Source organism: Myotis yumanensis, unplaced genomic scaffold (assembly GCF_028538775.1).
Source record: "Myotis yumanensis isolate MYYU_CA2020_CCGP unplaced genomic scaffold, mMyoYum1.0.hap1 SCAF_16, whole genome shotgun sequence".
NCBI lineage: Eukaryota > Metazoa > Chordata > Mammalia > Chiroptera > Vespertilionidae > Myotis > Myotis yumanensis.
In genome coordinates, this window is record NW_027223767.1 from 19,336,830 (window position 1) to 19,362,004 (window position 25,175).

Sequence of the window (25,175 nt, forward strand, 5' to 3'; positions counted from 1 at the left end):
AGGGCCGGTGAGGCGGGGCTGACCTGGCAGACACTCTGTAAAGCAGCAGGGCCTGGTTCCGACCCAGCCCCAAGGGAGGGAGTGTGGACCGCGATCTTGGTGGCTGCAGAGAGGGCTCTGCCCTGGGAGGGCTCCCTGCAGCTCGGAGGCCGCTGAGCGAGGGAGAAGGAAGGAGGAGGCAGCCAGGCGGGAGGTGGTTTTCCACGACACACCTTTTTGCGCCTCACCTGTCTGTGAGCTTGTCCGGAAGTACCGTCACCCCAGACCCCGGGGCCCCCTTCAACATCCCCAAAAGCCCATCACTCAAGTTCTAAAGGTCGGCCCCTGGTCTGGCCCAGGCGGCACTCACCTCCCCCGCCACAAAGAACAGAAGCGGCGCCTCCTCCTCTTTGGCTTTGTACTTGGCGATGATCTTCTCAGCTATGGGCTGGATCAGCTGCTTGGCCGCCTCGGACTCCCCATCATCCTCAGAATCTGTGATGGGGAGAGAAAGACATGAAGCACAGGGCTTGTCAGCGAGTGGTGCCCTCAGGGCTGAACTGCCCACCTGGGCAGCCCCTGAGTGGAAGCGATTCCCTGGGGACACAGGCCTTGCTTCCTGGTGCAGGAGGGAGGCCTCCTGCTCACACGGTGCCCTCCTGCACTGCGCTCCCAGGAACAGCTCACCTCACTGAGTAGCATTAATGCCCCAAGCAAAAGTGATACGTTCCACTCAGTTCTTCACAAACCCACCTTGGGAGCTAAGCTTCCCCTCAGCCAGGACTGGAGGTCCCCGGTAGAGTCTCTCTCAGTCACAGAATGAGATGCCGGGACTCGGATCACTGACTTCATGGCAGAGGTGGTGGTGGTGGGTGGGGCTGCTGTCTGGCCAGCGGCTTTGGTGGCCCCGGGGAGGCAGAGCTACCAGCCCGGCTCACCTGGGAGGGGACAGGCTGCTGCATGGAGACCACCCAGCGAGGCTCCCAGAGCCCCTGTGGGGCATCCCTTGCCTCCAAGAGCAGCCACACACTGGGGTCCCGGGCTCACGCCCGCTGAGCCCTGTAACTGAGAACAACAGTGACACCCCGAGTTGCAGAGCTGGGGGGGTAGGGGCAGCAGGTGCCAGCAGGCAACTTTCACCCAGAAATGCCACACAGCTCGAGGGTCCTGGGGACTCTCCAGATCCACGTCTAATTCGCTGTGATGCTGGAACTCGCCTGGCTTCTCTGGGTCTCTCTTTCCGCATCTGCAGGTGACCAGTGAGGTCCCAGTTGTCCCTCAGTTCAGAATTGTTTCTCAGCCCCGGGACAAAGGTGTGGGAGCCTGTAGCAGGCGGGGAAAGCCCCCAGGCCATCTTTCCCCGGACAGACAGCCTCTGTCCTCAAAGCACAGGACCAGCCTGCAGTGGGTGTGCTCAAGAATTCCGAGTCTGTGTGTGGCCCCCTTCCCCGGGGGGTCTCCAAACCAGACCTCCAGAGAACAGGGGTGGGAGTTGCACACATCCCCAAACCCACCTCACCGAGTGGGCATGGCGGCCTCTCAGCCATGCTCCTAGCACCCAAAGTTACTTGGAGCTGAGCAGCGAGTCCCCACGCAGAGGCTGAGGTGGCCCTTGGGCAGCAGTTGCTCTGTTAGCAAAAGGCATCAGTCACCTCACGGGGCTGCAGGGAGCAAAGTCCATCTTCCTGTGCCCTCCTGCCTCTCACAGCAGCCACCCACCGAGCGCCAGAGTGAGCCACACAGGGGAGACCGAGAGGGGTGGTTGGCCACAGAGATGCCACCTGAGGCTGGGAGAGCCCCAGCAGCCCCGGCCATTTGGCCAGAACACAGGTGACCAGCAGCAGCAGCAGCCCGAGGGGCGAGGGCAGTGGGGGCGGGGGGGGGGGGGGGGGGGCTGAGCCCGGCAGCTGCCTCGGTGCAGCCCCACCTCCTTCCAACAATGGGCCTGTTCATGGGGGCCCAGGGCCTGACCTATGCTTCCCAGCTGGCGGTCGGGAGCAGCTAGGAAGGAAAGCACAGCGGCAGCTCCCAGAACCCCTCCCACAGGGGAGAGCCATGAATAAATCATTGGGGTCAAAAGCAAGGCTGCAGGGAGAGACAAAGGCCCAGGCTCCGCATTGTTCTGTGACAGAAGAAGCTGTAGGGACAGGCATCTCCCACTTCAGGTGGGTCGGTCCCGCCCCCCCCTGCCCCCCCCCCCGCCCCCACCCCCGCCCAGCTTCATACCTACAAAAAGGACGAGGCAGGGGCCCTCGTTGAGCTGCACGGCGTTGGAGTCGGACAGTTCTAGCACGGGCTTGGGGTGCCACGGGAACTCCCTGCAGTCCTCGTCGTTCAGCACCTCCACCCGCCCCTGCCGCGTGATCACCTCCCCCTGCGGGTCCAGCACGATGAGGGTGGGGATGCCTGCAAGAGAAAGAGCTGGCGTGGCCACCGCCCGCAGGAGGGGCAGCTCCCACCCAGAGGGCACAGGAGGACCCAGGACCAGGCAGAGGCTCAGGAAAGCCTCGGATGGGATCGGGCCCAGCCCCTGATCAGCCGCGGAACTCCGCTGGGTCTGCACACACCTTCTCCACGGGACCCCGAGCAGGTCCCTTCCCCCCTCTGGGCCACGGGGTGGATGTCCTGCAGTTCCCACCTCACCCGACTGTGTGAAGATCAACGAGCTGTGTATTTAAAGAACATCGCACAGGGTCTTGGCACAGGGAAGCAGTCGATAAATCCTAAACGATCCCAAAGAGGCAGAAAACGCTGCCCCCACCTGCCAGGAGTCCGACCGTAACTGATGGTGTGAACACACGCTCCCAGGCAGCGTACAGACGCCAAACCAACACAAACCAACCATGCCGTGGGCGTCACACAAAGGCGGGGCCTGTGTCGGGGAGGAGCCTGGGGCAGGGGCGGCAGCAGGACAGGAGGAGGACAGCTGGCTGCCCAGGGGGCCAGTGGCCCAACTCCAGCCCTGCTGCCTTGGGAGGTGGCAGCCCCACCCCCCAATTCCAGTCCTGTAGCCTGGGGGGGTTCCAATATCTGTTCTGAGGGGTCCAGTCCCTGGAGGGAGCAAGGCAGCCACCCTCACATTAGAGTCCTGGGCTGGGGTAACAAATGCAACACATAGCTCCCTGCACCCCCCCCCCCCCCCCCCCACAGAGCTGCAAATAGAAAAACAGAGCAACCCCATCCTGGGTTCCAGCTGCATCTGGGTTTTCCACCTCCTGCTCTTTGCACCCGCTGCTTCTCCTCCAGTCAGGGCCACCCCCCACGACCACAGCCCACAGGGTCAGCCTCAGCCCTGCCTTTTGGGGACACTTGCCTCTCCAGCCCAGCTCGCACTAACCAGCCGCCTGTCCCCTGGAGCCGACGGGGCTTTAATTGGACACGGGCAAGTGAAAGCCAGAGCAATTTAATATTTATAGATTCCAATGCGTTCGGTCGGTAATTTGCTCCGTTGACATTTTACTTCTCCGTGGGGGGTACACTGAGGTACCAGAAATATGGCCCTGGTGTTTTTTAACCGGCCATGGCGGCCGGGGGCGGGCACCTGGTGGTGGGCCTGTCTTCAAAAGGAAAACGAATCCATTCTGCCCGCACCTATTGGAAGTGGCTCAGCGTGTGCGGGACAGGCCCCGAGAGAACCAGGCTCTGCCGGGAGGCCATTCTCTGGCAGCACAGCCTGTTCCCACGGGGCTTTAGGAAGCAGAGCTGTCCAGGCCCCGGGGAGTCGGTGTTGGAGCGGAGGAGACGGTGTATCCAGCCTCATTTTCCCAGCTGCACATTATCTACCCCCCTCCCCCCCCCCCCCCCCGAGCCCCCAGCCTGGGTTTGTCCCCATCCCTGAGGACCGGGCTGGGCTGAGTCAGCAGCCGTACCCCAGGCTGGGGCCGGGGCCGGGGCCACAACAGGCGGCTGCTGCAGAGGGTGTCTCCAGCGCCATGCCCTACCTCGAGAATGCTTTGGCAGCGTCCTTTAATCAGAGAATCGGTGTATTTCTTAAATTGGGCAATTGCTAGTGTTGGGTTAAACTGGGGCCCACCCACTGCTATGATTAGACCCAGCAGCCGGCCCGGTTGTGGCCCACACGTGGGATGTCCCGTTGGTCTGTGGAGGGCAAGCAGGCCCAGGGGACAGAGAAGGGAGGAAAAGTAAAATCTGAAGGCAAAGAAGTCCACTTCCTGGTTCAGTGCCTCCGTTTCTCCAAGGGACTACTCTAAAGGGCCTTTGCTGTTACCATGGCTGCAGCCACGCCCGTGGGGACCAGGGTGGCAAGGTAAGAACCCAGAGCCCCCAGCTGGCTGCAGAGGAGCCCTCAGCTGATTCCAAGAAAGAACCACTCCACTAGGCCTGCATCTCCTCTCCCCTCCCCTCCACTCCCCTCCTCTCCAACGGTGGGAAAGCAGGCCCCGCTTGTATTGGTGCTTCAAGCCCTGAAGCCCAGTCTAAAAGCCCCAAACAGCCCGGCCGGTGTGGCCCAGTGGTTGAGTGTGGACCCATAAACCAAAAGTTCGCCGGCTCTATTCCCAGTTGGGGTAAATGCATGGATTGAAGGCCCAATCCCCAGTGGGTGGCATGCAGGAGGCAGCCAATCAATGTTTCTCTCTCATCAATGTTTCTATCGCTCCATCCCTCTAAAAATCAATAAAAACAGACATCCATACAGACACACACAAAAGCCCAAAATAACAAGGTGCATGTGACTGTATCCACAATCAGACTTCAACCTGGAGAAGCCCATCTCCGCCCCGTGCCAGGCCCCCTTCCCATCCCCAGATCTTGATTCCTTTGGCCCGAGAGCCCTGAGGGCATGTGCTTCCCCCAGGACGACTGAGTGGGTAGGAGAGGGGAAGCTGGGCATCCGCTCTGCCAGGCTCAGGAAGCACTCCCCGCCCAGTGCTCAAGCCTCCTAGCAGATGGTATGAGAAGTACGGCTACCCACCCAAGGCCACCCGGCCACTGGCCGAGCTGGGACAGGACCCCTGGACTGCCTGTTGTACCAGCAGCTGCTCTTTCTGCTGGGCCACCAGGTGGCGGGGCTCTCACAGCACCTGGGACAGGGGTCTTCCGTGACTAGGGCAGAGGAAGGGCCCTGCATCTACAGGTTGCTGCTCCACCCACCTCCCTCATCCCTCTCCTCCCACGGCTGCAGGGGAAGGAGGCGGAGACTGCAATCACCTCTTCCCTCTCCTCTGCCATCATGAATTCCCTGCTCCCCTGCCCCCTTGAAGCTGAGACTTCTAAGGAGAAAATAGGGCAGAGGCTCTAACGGGAATGTAAAGGGAACGGAACATTTCTAGCCGATGCCTTTATATGAAGTAACTTCCACACCAGCAAGGGGCTTCTCCGGAGGGAATGGAAGGGGGCAGCTCATCTCTGCTTCACTTACACTCATCGCTCCCCAGCCGGGATGGGCTACTATGGCCAGAATTTTAAGGAAGATCCGGCAAGTCGCTCCTGAGAGACTCGTTTTCCCAGCTGCCAAACGGGGGTAGCGACAGTTCCCTATCTTATTTGGTTGTTGTGAAGAATAAATAAGGTGACAAGTATAAAAAGCTTTTAAAAACACACACACACAGTTTTTAAATTCATTTCAGAGAAGAAGGGAGAGGGAGAGAGAGATAGAAACGTCAATGATGAAAGAGAATCATTGATTGGCTGCCTCCTGAAGGCCCCACACTGGGGATGGAGCATGTGCCCTGATCCGAAATCGAACCGTGATTTCCTGGTTCATAGGTCGATGCTCAACCACTGAGCCATGCCAGCGGGACATAAAATGCTTTTCAGCTGAGTATCTGGTTAGCAGTAAGTATGCCATAAATATTAGGTCTTGTTATAAATAAGCTCATCACTATTTTTTATCAGCCCTAAATTAATTATTTGGCTCATAAGACGGCAGCGGTACAGAAGACTGGTGCCTCACTCTAGTACAGCGGTTCTCAACCTGTGGGTCGCGACCCCTTTGGCGGTCGAACGACCCTTTCACAGGGGTCGCCTAAGACCATCCTGCATATCAGATATTTACATTACAATTCGTAACAGTAGCAACATTACAGTTATGAAGTAGCAACAAAAATAATTTTATGGTTGGGTCACAACATGAGGAACTGTATTTAAAGGGCCAGAAGGTTGAGAACCACTGCTCTAGTAGGAGAAACAGAAACCTCCACGCCGGCTGGAGGGCCCAGCTAAAGAAACAGAAGACAGCGGCAGCTCCAGCACCGAGCCCGTGGTCCAGGAACCGTGGGCCTCTGCCTGGGGTTGGCATCTTTTACTTGCAGCATCCTAAGCTCAACTTCCGGGCGGAGAACATATACGCCACAAGACCGGGCTTCAGCCCCAAGCCCCTGCCCTGGGGGCTGTGCTGGACCACAAGTGGTGCCCAAGAATCGCCCTGACCATCTCCCTCCAAACCTACAGAAGGAAGAACAAGGCCCAGGAAGCCCCTCCAACCTGTTTCCTCTAGGGAGGAGCCTCTTCGTATTTAAAACCATCTCAAGCCATGCGCACTAAGACTACCCCATCCTTTGGTTTGGTTGCTTTTCTACCGCCAAGGAAAGAGGGTTGTTTTTTTTTGTTTTGTTTTGTTTGTTTTTAGGTATATTGTTTTTATTTATTTCAGAGAGGAAGGGAGAGAGAGAAACATCAATGATAAGAGAGAATCATTGATGGCTGCTTCCTGCACAGCCCCCCACTGGGGATCGAGCCCACAACCTGGGCATGTGCCCTGACCGGGAATAGAGCCATGACCTCCCGGTTCATAGGTCGACACTTCACACTGACCAACACTGGCCAGGCAGAAAGAGGGAGTTTTAAAGGAGGTAGCAGTGGTTGGGACGTCTGGGGTGGAGAAGCCGGGCAGGTTGTAGCCTAGGGAGCTTTCTTTCTCTGTTTCTAGATGATCTGAGGGGCCTGGGAGTAATCGCTCAAAGACTGTGGGAGCCGGGAAGAGAAAGGGGAGGAAAGCAGACCCCGCAACAGAAGAGCAGGTCGGGGCGCATGGGCAGGTAAGATATCGTGCGGCCACGGACATGGTCATTGTGAAGACTGTGGCAAGACGGGAAATGTTTGTAACGTACTGTTACACAGAAGTGCAGAACACACCATGCTACACGTACAGAAACAGCTATGGGTAAGTATGCATGTGGACAGGGACCAAGAGGGACTCAGAAAGTGAAAACAGTTGTGCTGGCGAGGCAGGAATGTAGATACGTTTCAGTCTCCTTACATGGTGCTATGATAAATGTATGGACATAAAATAAAAACCAAATGAGAACCAAAGGGCGGTAGGGGTGGGGTGATTCCATCCCTCCTGGCTCCCCTAAAGCTTGCCTTTGCTGAGAGCGCTATGGAGAGGAAGGAGGCAGCTGGTTTGTATGCTGAAGCTCAGAGAAACCCAAGGATTTCCAAGGTGTGGGTCTGGGCCTAGTTGAACGTGGCTGGGAGGCCCGAAAGCTGCTTGGGCACATGCCTGTGCAGGAGACAGACACGAAGACATGGATGGCGATGTTCTTGAAATACAGAAAAACCAGGAACAACCAAGTATCCACAAGCAGTGGGACAGATAAATAAACCATGGCACAGCCGTACAATGAAATACTTACTTCTTGGAACGTCACGTTAAACCAGAAAAGCAAGTTGCAGAATGATACCACACCATGTCAGCGTTTAAGTATGCTTCTAAAACACACCCAGCAGGCTATCTATTATTCATGGACTCACATATATGCTGTTAAGTATGAAAACATATTATGAAGATAACACATTAAAGCTACGGTAGAGCTGCCCCCGGTGGGGGGCAGGGGGGTGGTGCGGAAGGAGAAGGCACGCAGAGGAGTGAAAGGAAGCCCACCCCTGTCTGGGTCAACGCTCCCATTTGTTTATATTTGAAATACCTGAAGCAAAAATGTCAATCCCAGGCGGTGCTTGTTACATTATTCTTTGTCCTTTCCTGTTTCTTCATGTGCTCACAATAAAGCAAGACAAACAGAACAGAGCACAGAAGCTGCTTACTGGGTCCCAAGGCAGCCCCCAGCCTCTGCCCACGGGGCCAGCTCCCCCCGCCCCCCCCCCCCCCCCGCCCCGGGTCCATGGCCAGATCCCCCCGGGTCCCTGGGTCCAGCTCCCCCGGGTCCGTGGCTCCCCCCACGGTCATGGGCAGCTCCAGATAACGGGCACCAGCCTCTGCACACGGAGCCCTCTGCACACGGAGCTCTGTCTACAAAACACACCAGCGCTGGCCCCTCACCCTCCACTGGCTGAAAATTACAGTCTCCAAATGCTTCGCTTCTATAACAAATAGATAGATTCTGCCTCAAATCTATTTTTTGAAAGGGATAGGGAAGAGGGCAAAGGGCGGGGAAGAGAGGAGAAAGGGGGGACATGGAAGAGGAAGGAGGGGAAAGGAAAGAGAAGGAAGAGCAGAAGAACAAGCAGGCAGCAGAGAAACGGAAGATAAACAGGTGCTGGGAGAGCGAAGGGCCTCACACACCGCCTCCCCGCCAGGCCTAAAGCGTCTGCTCCCTGGTGGCAGGGCCAAGGTCCCCTCTCGGCCCCAGCTGCCTTCCCCAGAGGCTGGGGGCCGGGGAGGGGCGAGGAACAAAACCAGCCGGGGCCCTGGCCCAGGAGGGAAGGGGCCCTAAGCCTCCCTGAAAGAGCACGGTGTTCCCTGGCCGCCAGGATTAGACACCTGCTAATGGGATTTGCCTTTTCCGAGTGTGTCTAAACCCTTTCCTTAGAAAGGCCTTTTTAACAGCTTACAGGGCAGCAAAGCCTGCAGCCTGCAAATGCGCTGGGAGTCAGGAGGCCCTCCAACTCAGGCCAACCCAGCTACTCCCCTAGAATAAAGGATATGGATATGGATGGAGGCCAAATGCCAGGGCCGTGCTGAACTCAGGTGGCCGGCTGAAGGCTGCTGGTTAACAGTGCGGGCTCAGTCCAGAGCTCTGAGGGAGCCAGTGACCTGAGCGCCAGCAGCAGCAGGCCCTGTGCCTGGCCGCCCTGGTGAGCCGCGGCAGGCCCCGCTGCTCTGTGAAAGGGGGACTTGAGGGCGGCGGTCTCAAGATGTAGACTCTCCCAGCACACCTGCGTGGACGCCTCAACAAACCTGGCACTGAGGAAGGCCTCCTTCAGCACGCTGGGGACACTGGGGGCCCAGGCACGCTCCAAGCCTGGCGCCCGAGATGCTGAGGGCGTCAGAGTTCTATTGGCATTAGCCATTTTCATCGGGCCTGTTGGACAGCACAGGGATGCTCTGCCCTCAAGTTCCTCCATACACAAGGGACTGTCAGATCAGGTCACTGGCCTGCGGTAAGGCACAGAGACAGGCCCGGTGGAGGTGGCTCACCTTGGGCGGTGGTGGGGAATGTACCTGGCACGGCTCTGTGAAAGCGCCCTCATCAAAGGCCTCAGTGAGAGCCCGGGACAGTCAGAGAGGGAGCGGGAGCGCTCCCACAGACAGCCCCGTAGGAGGTGCTGAAGACCAGCCGCTCAAAACAGCAAGACCCTCCGCTGACTCGTGTGTGTGTGTGTGTGTGTGTGTGTGTGTGTGTGTGTGTGATTTTAAAAAATATATATTTTTATTGATTTCGGAGAGGAAGGGAGAGGGAGAGATAGAAACATCAATGATAAGGCAGAATCATTGTTCAGCTGCCTCCTGCATGCCCCATACTGGGGATGGAGCCCAAAACCCAGGCATGTGCCCCAACCGGAAATCGAACCCTGATCTCCTGGTTCATAGGTCATGCTCAACCACTGAGCCACGCCAGCCGGGCAGTGTGTGGGATTTTGTAATATAATAATAAATACATGTTTGGTCTTCATCCCGTTTCTGGCACAGAGCTCCCCAAACCCTTACAATTTCCTGCGTGATAAGGGGTGATAGGGGCATCTTTTGTTCTAATATTTGGTCTTAGTCCCAAATCCTAAGACCCCTGGAATCTGGGAGTGGTCAGTGTCCTTTTGTATGTTAATGAGATGACTGGGGGCGGGGCCCATAAATAGCTTCAGAATGGAAGCTGGTCACCAGAAAGGCATGATTAGAAGCCTAGAACATTCAGCTCCACTCCCCCCTTCAAATTTCCCCACCCTCCCAGCACCCACAGGTTCACTCTGTTGGAGAGGGAGAAGAGCTAGAGGTTGAACTCATGACCAAGGGCCAGTGATTTAGCCAATCATGCCTATATAATGAAACCTCCATAAAGCCCGCAGTGACGGGTGCAGAGCTTCCAGGCGGGAGTTCTTGGAGAAGGCATAGAAGCTCCACGCCCTTCCCAGGAGCCTTGCCCAGTGCATCTCTTACATTGGCTGTTCCTGAGTGGTATCCTTTATAACAAACCAGTAATAACAGTAAGTAAAATGTTTTCCAGAATCCTGTGAGCTGTTCTAGCCAATTACTGACGCAGAGGACGGGCCACAGGAACGCTGGTTTACAGCCAGTCAGTCAAAAGGACTGGGACTTGCAACTGGCATCTGAAGAGGGGGAGAGGCAGGTGGCCCTGTGGGGTCTGACCCGAACTCCAGGGACCTGGTGTCCGAATTGCATTGAATTGAACTGTATGTGCGTGACACAGGTGTCAAAGAACCGGTTGGCGTGTGGAAAAACTACACATTTGGTGTTGCAAGTATTGTGAGTAAAACCAGCTTGGACTATACACACATACCTATAAACACACCAGTGGAATGACTTTGGAAGTTGTAACCATGGTCATACAAAGCTCAGGAAATTCAGAGTTCAATAAAGAACAATTTTTAGTTTTGTGATGCTATGAAGAGTATGAAAGAATACACAACTCCTTCAAGTTCAAAGGTATTTAGAGCTAGGCTGGAAGCATTTAAATATCCTCAGAGGTAAAGAAAAGCAAAATTCAATTGCGGGATCATGCAGCCTAGGGCAGAGTTGCTGATTTCTAAGACTAGAGAGAAGAATTCAGGAAGGGTCCCAAACCAGGGACTCAAACTACAAGGGCTCTGAAGGTGAGGACCATCCTATTTGGAGAGCAAAGACCAGCACTGTGACCAGGGCCATCCACATATGCAACCTCAATGAGCAGCGAAGAGACTTCCGAGATGATATCATTGGAAGGATACAATTATCTCCTTTATAAGTGAGCATCTTTCAGACATAGGAAGATCTAGAATTAAGTTTAGAAACGTGAATTAAACCCATGGTATTAATGTTTTTTTTTGTGTGTGTCAAGACATCCACATGCCCTGGCCAGTGTGGCTCAGTTGGTTGAGCGTTGTCCTATGCACCGAAAGGTCACTGGTTCGATTCCCAGTCAGGACACATGCCCAGGTTGTGAGTTCAATCCAGGGTGTATGTGGAAGGCAACAGAGTGGATGTTTCTCTCTTTCTCCCTCCCTCTCCTTCTCCCTCTCCCTTTCCCTCTCTCTTAAAAAATAAATAAATAAAAGCCGGTTATTTAAAAAAAAAAAAAAAAAAGAAGGAAAGAAAGACATACATATTTGGTATTTAACTTCTGCATTTGTTTTCATGTAAGCAAGGTGGCCCAACAGAATAACAGGTTGGTCCTGTGATTACAATATTAAAATGAGTTACTGATTCTGGGTTATGATTCTAAGTTAAAACCATACTAACAGTACTGCTCCATTTAGGAGAAGAACTTAAGAATTGCCATATTTGTTAAGTTTAATTTACTAGAGTTAAAAGACTTAAGAATTTGGGGACATTTTATCTTTCAGGTAAGTATTTTTTAAGATTTAAATTTATAAATCAATTTAAAATGTTTAAAGGAGTTTAGCTAAGTTTGCAAGTGGGTCCCCTTAACCCTACCCTGTACTCCCAATTCCTTTACTTTGCTCTGTTTTTAACTATAACACTGGCAACTCAACACACTGTACACTTTTTTTCTTTTCTTTTTAAAATATTTTTATTGATTTCAGAGAGGAAGGGAGAGGGAGAGAGAGAGAGACAGAAACATCAATGATGAAAGAGAATCACTGATCGGCTGCCTCCTGCACACCCCCTACTGGAGATTGAGCTCACAACCCAAGCATGTGCCCTGACCGGGAATAATAACTGTTTGTGGGAATATAGATTGGTGCAGCCACTCTGGAGAACAGTATGGAGGTTCCTCAAAAAAATTAAAGTAGAACTACCATATGATCCAGCATATGGATAAATACTGCTATTTATCTGAAGAAAACAAAACACTAACTCAAAAAAGATATGCACCCCTATGTTCAATACAGCATTATTTATGATAGCCGAGATATGAAAACAACCTATGTGTCCGACAACGGATTAATAAATAAATAAAAAGATGTAGTGTGTGTGTACACACACACACTGGAATACCACTCAGCCATGAAAAAGAAGGAAGTATTGCCATTTGCAACCTTATGGATGGATCGTGAGAGTATTATGCTAAGTCAGAGAGACAAAGACAAATATTATATGATTTCGCTTAGATGTGGAATGTAAAAAACAAAGTAAACAATCAAACAACAAAACTCATAAAGAGAACAGACTGGAGGTTATCAGTAGGGAAGGAGGTTGGGGTGGGCAAAATGGGTAGAGGGGTCAGTTGTATGGTGACGGAAGGTAACTAGACTTATTGTGGTGATTGCTTTGTACGGTATACAAATATCGAATTATGTTGTATGCCTGAAACTAATATCATGTTATACACCAATTTTATCTCAACTAAAAAAAGAAAGGAAAAAGAAATAGCCCTGGCTGGGTAGCTCAGTTGGTTAGAGCATCGTCCCTATCCACCAAGGTTGTCGGTTTGCTTCCCAGTCAGGGCACATACAAGAATCAACCAATAAATACATAGATAAGTGGAACAACGAATCAATGTTTCTCTCTCTCTCATTCTCCCTTCCTCTCTCTTTCTCAAGGCAATTTTTAAAAATTTACCAAAAAAAAAAAAAAAAAAAAGAAAAGAAAAAGAAAAGAAAGAAGTATCCGTGAACTGGCCTCTGGGATTTCTCTTCCAGTCTAGCTTAAATGTCACTACTGCACTGATCTCTCCTTAATCAAAAATTTCAGCCCTAACCGGTTTGGCTCAGTGGATAGAGCGTCAGCCTGCGGACTGAAGGGTCCCGGGTTCGATTCCAGTCAAGGGCATGTACCTTGGTTGCGGGCATATCCTTAGTAGGGGGAGTGCAGGAGGCAGCTGATTGATGTTTCTCTTTCATCGATGTTTCTAACTCTCTATCCCTATCCCTTCCTCTCTGTAAAAAATCAATAAAATATATTTAAAATTTTTTTTTTCAAAAAGCCCGGCCGGTGTTGCTCAGTGGTTGAGCATCAACCCAGGAACTAAGAGGTCACCGGTTCGATTCCTGGTTAGGGCATATGCCCGGGTTGCAGGCTCGATGCCCAGTAGGGGGCATGCAGGAGGCAGCCAATCGATGATTCTCTCTCATGATTGATGTTTCTATCTCTCTCTTCCTATCCCTTCCTCTCTGAAATCAATAAAAATATATTTTAAAATTTTTTCAAAAGGCTCTAAAAGTCCAAAGGGTCAAATCCATGGATCTCGGCATAGCGTACAAAGCTCTATACAATATGGCATCATCAGTCTATTGCCCATTCTCCTTCTAGTACACCATGGGCAACCTGCTCTGGCCATTACCCTGAAATGTCCCAAACCTCTTATCTAAACCACATACATTCTGTAAGACCCTGCTCCATAGCCACCTCCTCCAGGAAGCCTTCCTGGTTCAACAGTTCCAAGCAAGTCTCCTCTGAACTCAGATTCCTCCATCCTGTGGCCCTTCATTAAATGCCACCTTGATAAGGATGTTGTGTTGCTCTTCTATACTCATATTTCACTGCGCTTTAGTGCATCTCTGGTTTGACAAGGCCAGAGGCAGGCAGATCAAGGTCAGTAGGCCATATCTGACAGGCTGCTTGCAGGAATGAGTCCCAGAGATCAGTGATCAAGGAGCCATCGGCACAAAACACTGTGCCAAAAACTATAGCCTCGAGGGCAAGGAAGCAGGAGGTGGGGAGCTGGGAAAGCAGACAGGTCCACGCTGAAGAGAGACTAGAACAGATGGCAGAGGAGTGTGGGCCATGGAGCCAGCAGCCGAGGAGCAGTGGGGCGGGCCAGGTGCAGGGCTGGGCGGCAGTGCAGGCTCCCTGGCCGGAACGGGGCTCCTCATGAATCCCACATTCTCTCCCTGTGGCGTGGCTGGCCGGCCGCCACTGCCTGGGCACAGAGCCTCTGCAGATCAGCCTTCTGATCCTCAAAGGGGGGCTCCTTGAAGTCAGGGACCACAAATGCACTTCTCATCCCCACACTGCCGGGGCCTTAAGAGACTGTGCGGAATGGACGCGTCTCTGAAAAGTCTCCATTCTCTTCCTCCTCAGTTGTGGTCACCCACTTTTTGGCTGTCTCGGCCACACCTAACAACCGAGGCTCCTCCATCTGTAATATTTGCATGTTGACTGCTGGAGCATCCGAAAGGAGAGTTCCCTTCTCTGCTTTCTGAAGACAGACAGAAAATAGTCTATTTCATTTTTTAATCTACTTAAATATTTGTGTGTCCTGCCAACTGCCCACAGAAGGGCACTCTCCAGCCTTAGTGGTGTGTCCAAAACTCGTGTTGGATTCTTTTTTTTATTATTATTGATTTCAGAGAGGAAGGGAGAGGAAGAGAGAAAGAGAGAGAGAAAGAGAGAGAGAAACAACAATGATGAGAGAGAATCATTGATCAGCTGCCTCCTGCACGCCTCCTATTGGGGATGGAGCCCGCAACCCAGGCATGTGCCTTTGACTGGAATCGAACCCAGGACCTTTCCAGTCTGCAGGCCGATGCTCTATCCACTGAGCCAAACCGGCTAGGGCTCGTGTTGGATTCTTGAAGAGCTCATGATCTCTCTTATGAGATTGCTCTTCTGTGCCTATGCATGCCCCCCCCTCCAGCCACACCCCCCAAAGGGTCCTCAGCAGCACCTCACAGAGCACAGGGAGGGCAGACTGCCAGCCGCAAACAGGCTGTGCATTACATATAGACCATCCTTAGGTACCGTCTTCACTTCCGGTGACCCCACGGCCTTGGCACTGACCACCAGGGATGCCTGCGTCATGCTGGACCCCAGGCCTAGGAAAGGGCAACTGAACTCCCGATGGTGGAGAGAGAGATCCTGCCCCCTGATGGCTCATGACTGGAAATGTGGGGAGGCCTCCAAGCCGAGCAGAGTGGCTCAGTGAGGCCCAGCGCCCAGCTCCACACTCTGGGGCAGGGCCACCACTGCACTTCTCATCCCCACCCTGCCAGGGCCTTAAGAGACTGTGCGGAATGGATGCGTCTCTGAAAAGTCTTTCCTTCCAAGCTGCCGTACAAAATGGCACTTATTTGATCAACACTTTTTACATCATTGTACTCTCCGCTCTTTGGTAATTTCCAATGTAAGGCTCATCTCGTCCACTCAAGGGCAGCACTGGGCCACCCTCTGGTTTCTCATTTCCCACTGAGCTCAGTCCCAGTGGCTAGCTGGAGCTTGAGAAATAGGATCCTATGCGTTTAAATCTACATCTTTTTTTCCAAAAGGGATCTGAGGTGTCTTAAAAACTGCATGATATAATCTAATAAAAACAGATGAACATATCCCCCTGAAGGGAACACAAGAAAGGAAGAGGAAACGAAGCCAGGGTCAAGGACACGCACAGAAACGGTCCGTTTTGCAAAATCACTGAAGTGGTTACAAATATAGCTCTGGGTTTCCTAGGGGCTGAAGCAAAGAAAGAATCATGGTCCGTAATGAAATTCCAAGTATGCAAATATGAAAGAAATAACCAAAAAACCAGAAATCCACCAACTGCTCAAGAGAAGCTCAGTCTTTGCTGGGTGCTCTGGGATAATTTCCTGGGCATAAATTCCTACAAGTGGGATTTTTAAATGAAAGGCCTTATAGAATTTTTAAAGGCCTCTGATATGTACTGCCAATTGCTCTCTTGAAAGGTTGTCCTATTTACAGTCCCAGCAGTCTGCTCTCTTCCCTACACTGGGGATTTTTTTTTTTTTTTTTTTTTTTTTTTTGGTGGTGGAGGTTGGAATTCTTTGCAAATGTGATATATACAAATTCAGTGTTTTCATCCGTAATTCATGAAAGTAAATTATGCTGAATATTTTTGATATCCATTCTGACACTATACATTGGACAAATTGCCTACCTTGTATCTTTATTGTCTAAATTGTCTTTCTTTTAATCCTCACCCAAGGATATTTTTTCCATTGATTTTTGTGTTTTTTTATTTTTTTTTAGGGAGGGAGGAGGGGGAGAGAGAGAGAGAGAGAGAGAGAGAGAGAGAGAAACATCAATGTGAGAGAGAGACATCAATTGGTTGCCTCCTGCATGTTCCCAACTAGGGGTGGGGGGTCGAACCTACAACCGAGGTATGTGCTCTTGACGGGAAATCGAACCCTTGACCCTTTCGCCTGCAGGTTTATGCTCTAACCACTGAACAACTGGCCAGGGCTATATTGTCTTTTCTCTGTCTTTTGGACTGGTATCTGGAAAGAGCTCTTTTTCTATGAAAGATATTGACTCTTTGCCAGCATGTTATTAATATTGTTGGTTGGCTTTGTTTAAGCTTTTTTAAAAAAACATGTTTTTATTGATTTCAGAGAGGAAGGGAGAGGGAGAGAGAGACAGAAACATCAATGATGAGAGAAAATCATTGATTGGCTGCCTCTCGCATGCCCCCCACTGGGGATCGAGCCTGCAACCCCAGGCATGTGCTGTTGGCCAGAATCGAACCTGGGACCCTTTGGTCTGTAGGCCGACGCTCTATCCACTGAGCCAAACCAGCCAGGGCTGTTTAAGGTTTTTGACACCCAACAGTTTATCTTTTTTAGGTTGTAAAATCTAATTTTCCCTTTTTTTTCCTGAGCTGGTCAGTTAAATACTTATTAAGTGCCGACTCTGTTCCAAACATTGAAACTTCCAAATTTTACTGATAAAAGAGGTTAAGTAACTTGCTCAAAGTCATTCAGCAAGTATTTGTTGAATGAATGAATGAATGAATGAATGAAGAGATGAAGTTTTACTGATCCTCAGGAGGTAGCAATTCCACCCTCTGCTGCCCACCAAAGCGCACCTGAGCTTCCAGTGTCTCTGTAAGCAGAGTGCTGGGAGGAAGCAAGCCTGTGACGTCTCCTTTAAGCTCCCCAAGCAACGTGGTGCTTTTCCTTCTAGACCAGTGAACAAAGTCATGTCACTCGGCTTCTCTTTGGAAAGGGAACTGCTCTCATCTTTTTTATTAATAGGAGGTATGAGCCCCCAACATTCTCAAAAAATTAATAGACGTAGCTCTGGCCGGTTGACTCAGCTGGTTGGAGCACGTCTCATGTACCCAAAGGTTTCGAGTTTCATTCCCAATCAGGGCACATGCCTAAGCTGCGGGTTCAATCCCTGGTGGGGGCGCATGCGGAGGGCAACTGATGGATCTTCTCTCTCACATCCAGGTCTCCCTCTTTCTCTCTCTCTCCCTGTCTCTCTAAAATTAATAAATATATCCTTGGGTGAAGATTTAAAAAAATTAATAGACCTAGACTGTTAATACCCTGGAGAGCAGCAGCAGCACCACCTGGGGCTCCCTAAAAATGTGGGCCACCCCAGACCCACTGAATCAGAATCTGCACGTTCCCAAGATCCCCAGGCAATTCTTATGCACATTTGAAATTGAGAAGCACCGATTTAAAATAAAGTATTTTTTGAAACTTTAGCTCCAAACAAAGTCATACATGCTTACTGTAAATGGTGAAGGAAAAGATTAAAGGATCAGATGAGTTCCCCCATAAGCTGTGGGATTTGGAGGAACATCTTAATTTTTTCCCACTCCCCATGTAACACAAGGGGCACTGAGAACACAAACGTTAGCTGTACCCACCGAGGGTCGACCAGGCTCTGGCACTGCTGATACAAAGAGAATGAGTTTAACTCTTCACAGGCCAGTTAAGTGCTTTGCCAAGAAAACACGTGGCCGTGTGCAGGCTGGATGGAGGTATTCACATAGTAAAGAACAAGAACCCCGTTTGCCTCACGAATGATCATTGTTTCTGAAAAAAATGATCAATACTCCAAGTCCTCGTTTGCTACACTCTCAGGAAACCAACTGTCTCACCTAAAAGTAATACCCACGCATCCCTCACCATTACGCTACAGGAATCATGGGAAGTGCTTTATATACATTCTCCTGTAAGTGTTCCCAGCAAGTCTTGTGGCAGCGATGTAGCACACCCATTTCGCAGATGAGGAAACTGAGGCTCAAAGCAGCTGAGTGATGGAACCAGACTACTCTCAGGTCTGTTTGAGAGTAAAACCCATGGGATGGGGTTTTGGCCAAGTCGCTGGGGAGCTGGTGAGGGGGAGGAGTAGCTGCCTCTCCTGTGAAAACACTTTGCTTAAAAAACAGTATAACCCACATAATGTAAAATTCACCACATGTCATTTTGAAGATGGTAAAGCAAGTGAACATTCGTGGAAATGAAAAGGTTCTTTCCTCTCTGAAAGGAAAGCCAAAGACGTGGTGAGCCCGGATGGGCAGGTTTCCAAGAAGTGCCGTGGCGTGGGAATGCCTACCTTGGATCCCATACAGCCGGTTGAGGCGTGACCGCCGGGCCTCATCGGTGTAGGGGACAGCGAGCCAGGGCATCTCACTGAAGTACTGTTTGAATGAGTCCTCTGACCTACAGAGACACACATGGAAACAAGGCTCTATTACCCCCGAGTGCACCACCGCTGGGTCCTCCCCACCTTCCACCAAGCCCTGCCCAGGGCTCTGCAGATGCAGAGGCGTCTGATCGAGTTCAGACACAGAGGGGTCATTCCGTCCACTCTGTATGCCGGGAAGCAAATGCCTCCATAGGGCTGGTGGATACATGCCGGGAGCCAGTCCATCCTTGCTGCTTGACACAGTCGCTGCAGAGAAGAAACATCTGCATAGCATATGTTTCAAGGGACCTGGCATATATGGCATACTGTTCTTAATATGTTTGTTCCCCTTCTTGGCGCCGTGTGTTTTAACCAAGGTCACCTCTCCAAGAAAGGTTGTTTCCCCAGGTAGGGATTTTTCCCTGAAGTTAGGGAGGGAATAAAACCCCTTAACTAAGTGCCAGGCGGGTAGTTAATCACTTTAACTACACACAATCACGCTTAAGCTACATAATCTTTACTCCCTGGAATGGAGATAAGAAACGCCCTAACCTTTGGAATAGAAATTGATAGGATTAAAATCAACTGGTATGAATACAGATGTAACAAGACAACAGGACAGAGCCTAGAGACAGGACTTGGCTGGAGATCCTAGACAGAACCTAGCGAGAGAACCTGGCTGAAGAACCTAGAGACAGAACCTAGAGACAGAACCTGGTGAGAGAACATGGCAAAAGATCCTGGACAGAACCTGGCTACAGAACTTGGCTGTAGAACCTCGACAGAACATGGCAGGAGAACCCGGATAGAACCTGGCGACCGAACCTGGTTGGAGAACCTGCAGAACCTGGCAGGAGAACCTAGCGAGAGAACATGGCAAGAGAACCAGAACTTCCGCTGGAGTTCCAAACCAGAACTTTGCTGGAGATCCTGACCAGAACTTGGCTGGAGTTCCTGGCTAGAGATCCTGGCTAGGCTGCTGATCAACTGAAGGCTGTCTCCGTGTCATTTCTTCTTCGCCGACTCCGTCCACACCTTTGGGGACCCCTGGACCTGCTGGGGCTGGACCCCAACAGATACAAACCACAAAGCCAGGCCATCTCAACAGCTTGCTCCCCTGCATCCCCCTAGTTTAACTCATGCCCAACTTCTCTTTCCTTTTTCAAAGTATATTTTTATTGATTTCAGAGAGAAAGGGAAAAGGATAGAGAGATCGAAACATCAATAATGAAAGAGAATCATTAATTGGCTGCCCCCTGGTTGCCCCACACAGGGGATCAAGCCTGCAACCTGGGCATGTGCCCTGACCGGGAATCGAACCGTGACCTCCTGGTTCATAGGTGGATGCTCAACCACTGAGCCACTGCACCCAGCCCAACTTTTCATGTTCAACACAGATGGATCTTAACACTTTTTTATAAGAAGCCCAGATGTTCAGACACTGCATTTCCTGTGACATTTCTATTTTGTATAGTAAGAGTGGCGTGTACAGGACCACACTTTTAAGCAATCATAGACACTATGATTCCACACGTAAGAAATTCCAGGAATGACCAATCTAATCAAGCAACAGCCAAAGAAAACAGATTAGGGGTGCCTTGAAATGGGAGCTTGGGGGTGAGAACTGACCGAGGAGAGGCATGGGAAGTCTTCTGAGTGCTGGAAATGCTCTATTGTAATTGTGATGGTACGCACATTTGTCAGAATGCATTGAACTGTGTACTTAAAATGCCTGCATTTCCTTGTATGTCAATTATACTGCAGTGAAGTTGATTTTTTAAAAAGCTTTAAACACGTTATGACTCCACCTGGCATGCTTCAAGCTTGTCCCCACTCACAGGCACTGAGATGGAAGCCAGGGAGCTGGGGGAGGGGCCACAGCATGAAACAGCACGGACGTGAAGGCTACCTCAGCGTACAGCATGCTCTCCATGTGCTGGCTCTCAGAGAGCCTTCTGCGAGCAGGCACTCAACGGCAGAAGTACCTGGCGGCTCGGTCTGAATTGGGGCAGAGTTTTGTGATGTAGGACGGTCACTGATGAATAAAGCCGGGGAGAGGGCAAGAGGCAGAGGAAACTGAAGCTAAAAGGGCCCGACATGGTCCAGGAAAAAGGTCTGCCCTTCTGGTTTTTATGACACCCCCAGACAAAGTTCATGGCTGGAGCTAAGGAAGGTGACTGCACAGCCAGCTAAGACAGGCATCACAATCCATTAGCCTCTGCTCTTTTCTTTCTATCCTCCTCCCCCACACCCCCACCTCCATATCCTTTCACCACAATCCAAAAAGCTGAACAAATCAGGAAAATGCATCCTAATCTCAAATGACCCCGGCCTGAATTAGGACCTACCAACACATTTACAGCGAGAACAAGGCTTTCTCGGCCTCCCTTCAGACAATTCCCAGAGTACATGTGACATGCATCCGTCCCGCTGCCACTAGTCCCAGCTATGCTTTCCCCAATCCCAGTCTCCAAGCTCTACCCTACAGAACTGAGAAGTGAGAAGTGAGACAAAGGCACGTTGACCGGCTCCGGCGCACCAGGTTACCTGTCTGCACTAACAAAGATGATCTCGAATTTCTGGCCTGCCTCCTTGATCTTCCGGTAGGATTCCACCAGGACCCGGGTGAGGCTTCGGCAAGGGGGACACTGAAAGACAAGAACAGGATCCTGGGCGTGACTTTGCACCTCCGGCGTCCCCTTTCCCAGCCCCCTGCCATCGCCGGGAGGCCAGCAGGGCCCACACAGAGCTGGGCTGGCAGGACCTGGTCCATAAGAGGCAGAAACAAGCATGATGGCCGCATCCAGCACAGGCTCCTCCCGCCCCTCCCAGGCGGCCAGCCGGCGGCAGTCAAACCCCCGCAGAGACCATTCACCAGAATGGCCTAAGAAAGCTGTCTGTTTAGACCAGTCAAAAGAAGTCGTTTTCTTGCTGCTATTATCATTCATAATAATAAGCACTTGTTGCCCGTCAATCACAGTGCACTGGGCACAGGAGAAAGGAAGGACGCCAGGAAATTACGCCCCGGCAGTCACACCTCCGGGAGCCGATCACAGCTGGTTGTGGTGGGACCTCCCTGCCTCGTTCTGTCTGGGCTGAAGAGGAGCAAACACTCACCCAGTGTGCGGAGAAATAGACGCCCACGTGAGACCCCTCCAGGCTGCTGCTCTCCAGGGACTGCCCGTTATTTCTAAGCAAGGGCCCTGCAATGACTTCCCTGAAAGGCTTAGGTCCCCAGGGGAATTCCAAACCTGAAACAGGCAACAGATGGGAGAAGGTTAAGACTCTTCCGTGTGGCCTCTGACCCAAGAGGCCTCGGGGCTGCAGAGCATGGCAACTGTATCATCCAACACCCGTAGGATCTGCAGCTACAACACAGGAATAAAAGCGGGACTCGTCCCTGACAGAGTCCTACTTACCCTCAAGGCAATGGTTCCTGACCTTGCATGACCACAGGGCCCATCTGCTGGGGGTGTTTTGAAGAATACAGAAGCCCAGGTCATACCCCAAATCCCAGGATCCAGGGCTGAAGCTGTACATCCCCAAACAGTAAAACCGACTCCCTGGGGAACTGGTGGTGAGCCAGGCTGGGGAAGCTGCCTCAGATATTAACCATGAGTTTCTTCTATTCCAACCCTGGGATCCAGGGCATCTCAACTCTGACTGCAACTCAGAAACCACTGGGGAATTTTAAAATAGGATGCCCCAGGGCCCCGCCCCCAGAATTTTTGAGTTGGGGCCCAGGGAACCAAGTGAGATAACAATTTAAGTCTAGGGAAAGGAAAGAGTCAAACCCACTCAACCCAGATGGCCTGCATTCTGATGACACTTAAGCCCCAGGCAGGAAGCGCAAATACTATGCTCCCAGCTTAACAGACAGTGTTTTCTCACATGGTGGTCCCTGGACCACAGCCTCAGAATCGCCTGGGGTGAGGGGAGGCTGGGAGGGAGAGGCACAGACTGGCTGAAAACGCAGGTGGCGGAGCCCACCCTGAACAAATGGATCCAAAAATCTTGGGGGGGGCGGAGAATAGCGGGGAGACGGACATTTTAACAAGCTTCAGAGTAGTGTGTGTGTGTGTGTGTGTGTGTGTGTGTGTGTGTGTGTGTTTAAATCTGAGAAGGTAAAAACTTGGTTCTATGATGCCCTGTTTTCTACTGAGGGCGATTCTCTGAGGCAGGTGCAATTTTCACTGGGAAAACGTGTGACCAGGCTTGAATCATCTAGTTGGATCAGTAAGTGAGGGAGGAAGATCTTATGACTCCAGTCCAAAGGGGAGAGAAACCGATGTTGGACAGCACTGAGCACCCTGATCGGAGCAGCCTGCCCAGTGCGTGGCCAGCCAGCCGGCCAGCAAGACCCAGGCCTGCACAGGAAGTGAGGCGCCCTCGCCACCGAGGCGGGGAGGACACAGAGCCTGCGACTTTGCCAGGGGCACTGCACTGGCATTGAGTATGGAGCGCTAGCTGCTGCTCAACGGCTCCTCCGCCCTCAAAGCTGACTCCCTTTCTCAGCTCCATCTCCTTCGCCCATGAATTAAAGCTCCCAGGAGGGACATTCTGATCCCTGAAAACCTTAACCATGACCTGGAGAAAACCATAATTACATCAAGACAATATTCTTTAGCCAAGTAAACCCACTTACATATACAATTGACCCTTGAAAAACATGAGTGAACTGCCTGGGTCCATTATGCGCAGATTTTTTTTAACCAGCAATTTGAAAAAACTCACAGATAAACCACATAGCCTAAGACTGATGATGTGAACTTACAGTATTGATAAAAACACACAGCACTGTGAATTTTATGTCTGCTCCTTATGATTTTTTTCCCTTTTCTTTATGATTTTCTTTTTATTTTTTAAAAAATAGATTTTAATTGATTTCAGAGAGGCAAGGAGAGGGAGAAAGAGATAGAATCATCAGTGATGATAGAGAATCATTGATCAGCTGCCTCCTGCACACACTCCCCATTGGGGATGGAGCCTACAACCTGAGCATGTGACCTGACCAGGAATGGAACCATGACCTCCTGGTTCATAGGTCGATGCTCAACCGCTGAGCCATGCCGGCCGGGCTCTTTATGATTTTCTTAATGTCATTTTATTTTCTCTAGCTTACTTCATTGTACGAATACAGTTTATACGACATGTAACATAGAAAATATGTGTTAATTGATTGCTTATGTTATCAGTAAGGCTCTCGGTTAACAGTAGGCTATTAGTAGTTAAGTTTGGGGGGGAGTTAAAGTTATACATGGATTTTCCACTGCATGGGGGTTGGCGCCCCTAACCCTCAAGTGGTTGAAGGGTCAACTGTATTTCATTTGCATTTCATTTGCATACTCTCCAGCAATGGAAGGAGGTCAGGGTAGAGGGTCAGAGGTGGGTACAGCACGGACATGCCAAGGTCTCACCTTCTGGGTCATCACGGATCACCAGCAGCCCATTCCTGCACACAACCTTCCCGGTGGTGGCATCTAGGAATATCAGTGATGGAATGTTGGAAATTCGGTATTTGTTCCAAAGTTTAAGCTGTAAGAAGAAAAGTTAAAGAAGGTGGTTAAGTTCAAGCTAGATTAATTGCAGGGTTCTTTTGAACCCCTCAGGCATGAGGGATGGGTGGCCTGGAGACACGAAAGTGCAGATAAATGAGTAACTGAAGGAGAGCAGGGCTGGCCGGGCAAATGGACAGGGGAGACTGAAGCCCCCTTGCCCCTGCAGCCTGTGACAGTGCAGGGACCCCGAGTCACAGTCCAGGCTCAAGCCACGACAGAGGCCGACGAGGGATAGATGACACTTATTCTAGGAGAATTCCTCTCCTACCTCTCCCCCAGGTCCTTTCTCTAACAAGTATAAAGATGAAGATGGATTATGCACCTTTTCAAAAAATATTTTTTATTGACTTCAGAGAGGAAGAGAGAGGGAGAGATAGAAACATCAATGATGAGAGAGAATCATTGATTGGCTGCTTCCTGCACACCCCCTATCGAGCCCGCAACCCAGGTATGTGATCTTGACCAGAATCAAACCCAAGACCCTTTAGACTGCAAGCCGACGCTCTATCCACTGAGACAAACCGGCTAGGGTGGATTATGCTTCTTGAACACAACCAGAACAAGTGGTTAAGGCAAAAAGGGAGGCTTTTTATTGGTGCCCGTCCACCATCTCAGCAGGCAGGTGCTCCCCTGTTCTGAACCCCAACGGAGAAGGGACAGGAAACAGAAGACAAGTAGTTAAAATCTGCCCCTCTCACTGCTTCACCAGGTCCCTGGACATGGAGAGTCATTATACCTGTGTGCCATTCAGCCGCAAACACTAGGGAAGCAATATCCTGAGCCAGCCCCAACCCTCAGCTTTTTCTTAGTTAGTTAGTTTGCTTTGTTAGTCCTCCCCCAAGGATATGTTTTCCCCATTGATTTTTAGAGAGTGGAAGAGAGAAGTAGAGTTAAGAGAGAGAGAAACATCGATGTGAGAGAGACATATTGATTGGTTGCTCCCTGCATGAGCCCTGACCGGGCCCGGGGATTGAGCCTGACACCAAGGTACATGCCCTTGACCGGAATCCAAC

The 25,175-nt window shown here is 51.1% G+C and overlaps 1 protein-coding gene across 1 annotated transcript in view; it reads right to left on the reverse strand.

Moving 5' to 3' along the window:
• NXN (nucleoredoxin) overlaps nucleotides 1–25,175 on the reverse strand; it is a 152,407-nt gene that overhangs the window by 5,616 nt on the left and 121,616 nt on the right. The window contains exons 2-7 of the mRNA XM_070395436.1: nucleotides 24,022–24,139; nucleotides 21,722–21,855; nucleotides 21,152–21,252; nucleotides 18,533–18,639; nucleotides 2,206–2,385; nucleotides 350–474 (exon numbers count right to left, since the gene is read on the reverse strand). Of these exons, the coding sequence (XP_070251537.1) occupies nucleotides 350–474; nucleotides 2,206–2,385; nucleotides 18,533–18,639; nucleotides 21,152–21,252; nucleotides 21,722–21,855; nucleotides 24,022–24,139 (765 nt within the window). The remainder of the gene's footprint in view (nucleotides 1–349; nucleotides 475–2,205; nucleotides 2,386–18,532; nucleotides 18,640–21,151; nucleotides 21,253–21,721; nucleotides 21,856–24,021; nucleotides 24,140–25,175) is intronic.